The sequence below is a fragment of the Hakea prostrata genome, chromosome 4, assembly GCF_041222555.1.
Source record: "Hakea prostrata isolate BN-2017 chromosome 4, UWA_Hpros_2, whole genome shotgun sequence".
NCBI lineage: Eukaryota > Viridiplantae > Streptophyta > Magnoliopsida > Proteales > Proteaceae > Hakea > Hakea prostrata.
This window is the reverse complement of record NC_142603.1, coordinates 43547723-43552964: the sequence shown is the minus strand read 5'-3', so window position 1 is coordinate 43552964 and position 5242 is coordinate 43547723. Positions and strand designations below refer to the sequence as shown.

Sequence of the window (5242 nt, the reverse complement as noted above, 5' to 3'; positions counted from 1 at the left end):
CAAGGAATGCTTTATGAGAGGAATGAAAACAATCATAAGTAAGAAATTTTTGTAGTTTTACTTTCTACTCTAAAACTAAGAAGCATCAGTAATTATTATTATTATTATTATTATTATTATTATTATTATTATTATTATTATTATTATTATTATTATTATTATTATTATTATTATTATTATTATTATTATTATTATTATTATTATTATTATTATTATTATTATTATTATTATTATTATTATTATTATTATTATTATTATAATATATATATATATATATATATTATGCAATTCATAAAATTTATATTTACATTTAAAACCTGGCGGTTTCATTAGCAGCATATGGCGCAGCACTGGAAAATCTCCCAACAGAAAGTACAGATGTGTTTGGTATAAATATGAATTGTCCTCACAGCTTTTGATATAAAGTCGGAGTTCTTGCAGTTCTCTCCGAAAAAACCAGTTTCTCTTTTTAGGGTTCTTGGTTTGGTGAAGAACATGGCGGTTTGCGTGAGAACCAAGCGAGTAACAGATCCTCTCAACGATAAGGTGAAGGCTTGTCTCTCCGGCAGAGGCCACCATGGCCATACTAGCTACAACAGCAGTGGAAGCGAACACTCCCCTTGTCTCTCCAACCTCGTCCATGGCTTCTTGGAAGACGAATCTGACTCACCAAGCCACAAAGAATCCTCCGAGTCAAATCATGATTCCTTGCTCCAGGAGTCCTTGGATGTACTCAAGAGCTTGCTTAATTCGTCTGGCGATCCTGATCGGCTTCGGATCTATCTCTACTCACTCGTCTCCAAAGCAGTGAATGAGTTTACCTGCGTGAGATCTAATATGTCGGTTTTCCGGCGAAAGATGATGACCTACCTAAGAAAAGCCGGTTGCAATGCCGCGATCTGTAAGACAAAATGGGAAACTTCCGGCGGACTCACCGGCGGAAACTATGAGTTCATCGATGTGGTCAGATCTGAAGGAACTACGTCGCAGGAAAGGTACATCATCGATGTCGATTTTTCAACGGTGTTTGTGATCGCCAGGCCGACGGCGAACTACCAGTGTTTACTTAACGTGCTGCCGAAGATTTACATTGGCAGAGCAGAAGAACTGAAGCAGATCGTGAGATTAATGGCGGATGCCGCGAAAAGGTCACTGAAGAGCAGAGAGCTTTCTCTGCCTCCATGGAGGAAAAATCGTTACATGCAGAACAAGTGGTTCGGTCCGTACCGCAGGACTATGAACCAGAATCTAACCGCGGTCTCGTTTCCGTCCGGTTTAAAGAATTTTGAAGTCAAATGCCGGTTCGTTGGGTTCGCTACCGTTTCTGATTGTGGCAACCGTTTCGTGTTCACATTGCCGGCGACTTGAACGAGGTAAACACAGAGAAAACTGTGCATATAAATATATAATAATACAGATTTTGGGATGCGGTTCGAACGCGTGGAGCGGTTTTCTTTGATGGTTCGGCCCGACCGGAGCGTGACAGTGTTGTCAAAGATAAAGGTGATTTGTTGGGTTTACCATGGAAGAGTGGTGAGCGGTGACGTGGATATAAAATCGAACACACATGACTTGTCTGCTTCTGGGGTGGCGTGCTTATATGGTAATTTTGAGAGTATTATTTCATGCATCTTGTGGATAAGTTCTATGATCCAGATCTGACTGTACAAAACGTCCACTTATTATCCTCACCTAAGTTATAATTAGTTCTACTTGAGCACGCACTCTATGGTTCAAATCGAAATTTATGCTTAAGATAAAATTTCGATTACTCGTTTTGTAATTAAATTTTATCAGAAAAAATCACTTATACAAAATGAGTGATTGAGATTTCATCTTGACCATAAATTTTGATTTGGATCATAGGCACATTCACTTATAGTATAATTGTCAAAAACTTCTTGTTGACTTTAATTAGGGTAGACACTCATCTACTTATATAGTTTGAAAGGATAAGAGACAATGTTATACATTACCATCAAGGAACTTCTCCTTCTCCTTCTTCATCTCTCTTTCTTTCGTTTTCTTTTCTTTCTCTTCTTCTTTAACGGGGTGATAAAGAAAGGTACATGATTCCAACTTTAGTTATTGTGTCTAGTGAGCAATATGGAACTGTAGACTAACCTTGAGTTTTTTTTGGAATTCTTCCTTAGGCATTATATTGGTATTAGTGAAGATGTTTACGTTTTACAACACCTTCCTATTGGAGGATGCCAACACAAGTAGATTATTGAAGAACCCCCAAAGGCAATAGATAAGAAGGAGTATCGTGATTACAAAATTCAGTTGCATTATGAAACTGAATGCATTTTATAGTGACATTATATTGAATATAAACTATGGCAAAAAAATTGAGGAATTAATCGATTAACCTTAGATTTAAATGCCATGAGAAATAATCAAGTACTACGAGAATAATCATACACAACGGTTAAAAAATAACGAGCATCAGATAAAGAACTAGTTCAATAAGTTCCTCAAATATCAAAATAGATCAATTCAAAGCAAGACTTAGAAATAATCATACTGTTAGAAAATGGAAGATGAGATGGTTTAGCTAATGGACAAGCAGTGAACGTGCACTTATTGGGAAAAAAATTGTAGGACTAATACGGTGCAAATGAGACGTAGAAGTGGGATGTGGGTGGCCAAACCGCTAATGCCATATATCAAAATGGTTGCTAGGGACAATAGCTAAAAAAGGGTGGTACTAAGTTCAGAAGGTAGAGACCGCCATGCTTGCTACCCGTTGCACTAGTCTTCTTCGAATGTTGGTCCTAAAAGAAACAAGAATTATTAATGAAGGTGACAAGAAAATTGGAGGAAGAAGTGAGCTTCTCGAAAGTAAATTAAACTTAAATGATGAGACGAGTAAAACATGATTAAAGGTAAGGTCTGGTAACAACTTGATGAATACAAACAGTGTAACAGAAAAAGAACCATTAGATAAAGCAATGGACAAGGAAGAAGGGCATGGGATAACGCTTGTAAATAAAGATGGGTCAAAAGCAATATGTTCTATTGCACTTGAATCAAGTATCCAAGGATAAACAAAAGAAGATGGTGGAATGTTACCTACCATGCTAACCATAAGGTGATTACCATTGGGCATAGTCGAGGCAACATGCGCCATTAATGTGGAAAAGGTAGTAGTGGGCTTAGTGGCTGAAGAAGAATAAGCAACCATGATTGCTGAAAAGATGATCATTTAGAATAATACCATGTTAGTGAAGATTGTATCACATCACTATATTATTCCTTCCCCCAAACATGGGAAGAAAATTACTTTCCTAATTCTAAATATTTCACCAGGAACAACCATAAGCCCCTCAAACTCCAATTCCAATTGGAAATCTCCTAGCGGCACTTTCTCTTTCGGCTTTCTCCATGCTACCTCTGCCAATTCACCTTCTTTCATAGCCGCAGTCTCCTACAATGCCATTCCAGTTTGGAAAGCTGGAGGCAGTTCGACTACTTTCGACTCTAATGGAGTTTTTCAATTCCTCCAAAATGGTGATCTTCGTCTCCTCAACGGTAATCGATGTGTTGTTTGGGACTCCGGCACCGGCAATCGTGGCATTACGACTGCAACACTCGATGATTCAAGTAATCTTTAGGTAATCTTTCATTGATGAATGGTTCTACAATCTGGGTTGTATTCTTTTAATCTTCTCAGCACGGGTAATCTTACTCTTACCTGGAATAACAGCATAGTTTACTGGAACCATGCTTTAAATTCGAGTTTTTCAAACTTGACTTCTCCCAGTTTGACAATCCAATCTGTTGGATCTATTACGCTTAGTGATCCCTCACTTTCTGGCCCTGTTATTATGGCTTACAGCAGTGATAATGAAGAAAGCACTGTTATTTTTAGGTTTCTGAAGTTGGATTCTGATGGGAATTTAAGGATTTATAGCTCTGGTGGGAGTAATGGTTTGGATGTTGAGACATGGGCTGCTGTTGCAAATCAGTGTATGGTTTTTGGGTATTGTGGTAACATGGGCATCTGTAGCTATAATGATACAGACCGATTGGTTGAAGAATGATGAAACCAGAATTTCTGATTGGTTGAAGAACGATGGATTTTTTTCTTCTCTCAGATTTTAGTAAGGGTATTTTTGAAATTAAAAAAAATAATAGTGGGTTAACAGTTTCACTAACAGAATGGACTAGTGTGTTTATTGAATTTGGGTGTCTGTGTTTTTTAAACATAAAGTGGGGTGTTAGTGCTTTACAGCCTCCATTTTGGGGTGGCAGTGCAATTTGCTCATAAATTTATATTCAAGATCCTCATCTTGTTGCATTATTCCAACAATAACATAATATGTAAAAATGTTATCGACAACTATATCTTTTCGATTCTATCTCTTTTCTGTAATGACATAACTGATCGAGATCTCTTCATTATTTTCAGGTACCTGAACTTCTTATGTGGTTTTATAGAAAATTATATATTTAGGATTTTCATAATCAATTATCTCCATATTATGATCATTTGCTCATTTCCTTTTTCTAGGATTTTATCATTGGAACCAATTAGCATTCCACATTTTAATCGTGATTTAATTTTATTTGCACTGATAGATTATCCTGCCGATACGTTAACCGAAATTGGAGCATTTATAACTAGAATATAAGATTTAATAACTCTTGGCAGGTCAAAAAATCTGGTAGTTGAATCATAATACTTTGTAAATAGATTACTCAATGCGAGGATCTAATGAAATAATAATGATGCATTTTAATTAATCTCTTTCTTCCAACTGTTTATTTTCTTCCCCCTCATGTTGAAAAAACTAATTCATCAAAATGATAATCAACAATTCTTGTTTTAAATAAATCTCCAATTATTTGCAAGATATTAAAGTATATAAAGAAATTCATATCTAACATATATTCCCAATTTTATTTGTAAACTCATCTTTGTGCGTTGTGGTGGAGCAATTAGAACATAAACTGCACTTCCAAAAATTTTAAGATGAGAAATATTTGACTTTTAACATTAAACAAATTACAATAGGGATAATTATAACAGCTTATTGGCTTGATGCGTACAAGTAATTATGCATATAAAATAACATATCCCTATGCCGACACGAGATTTTGCTCTCATAATAGTTTAGCTATGAAAATTTAGTAAATGATTTTGTCAAACCATTTTGGATATAAAAATGAATAACAGACTATTCAACTGTAATTTTAATTGTTATACAAGAATCATAAAGCTTGAAATGTGAATTCA

General features: G+C 35.7%; 1 protein-coding gene across 1 annotated transcript; it reads left to right on the top strand.

Moving 5' to 3' along the window:
• Nucleotides 1–495: 495 nt before the first annotated feature.
• On the top strand, nt 496–1368 carry LOC149018991 (uncharacterized). Its single transcript, XM_089154039.1, has one exon. The coding sequence runs from the start codon at nt 496–498 to the stop codon at nt 1366–1368; it is 873 nt and encodes a 290-aa protein (XP_089010165.1).
• Nucleotides 1369–5242: the final 3874 nt, after the last annotated feature.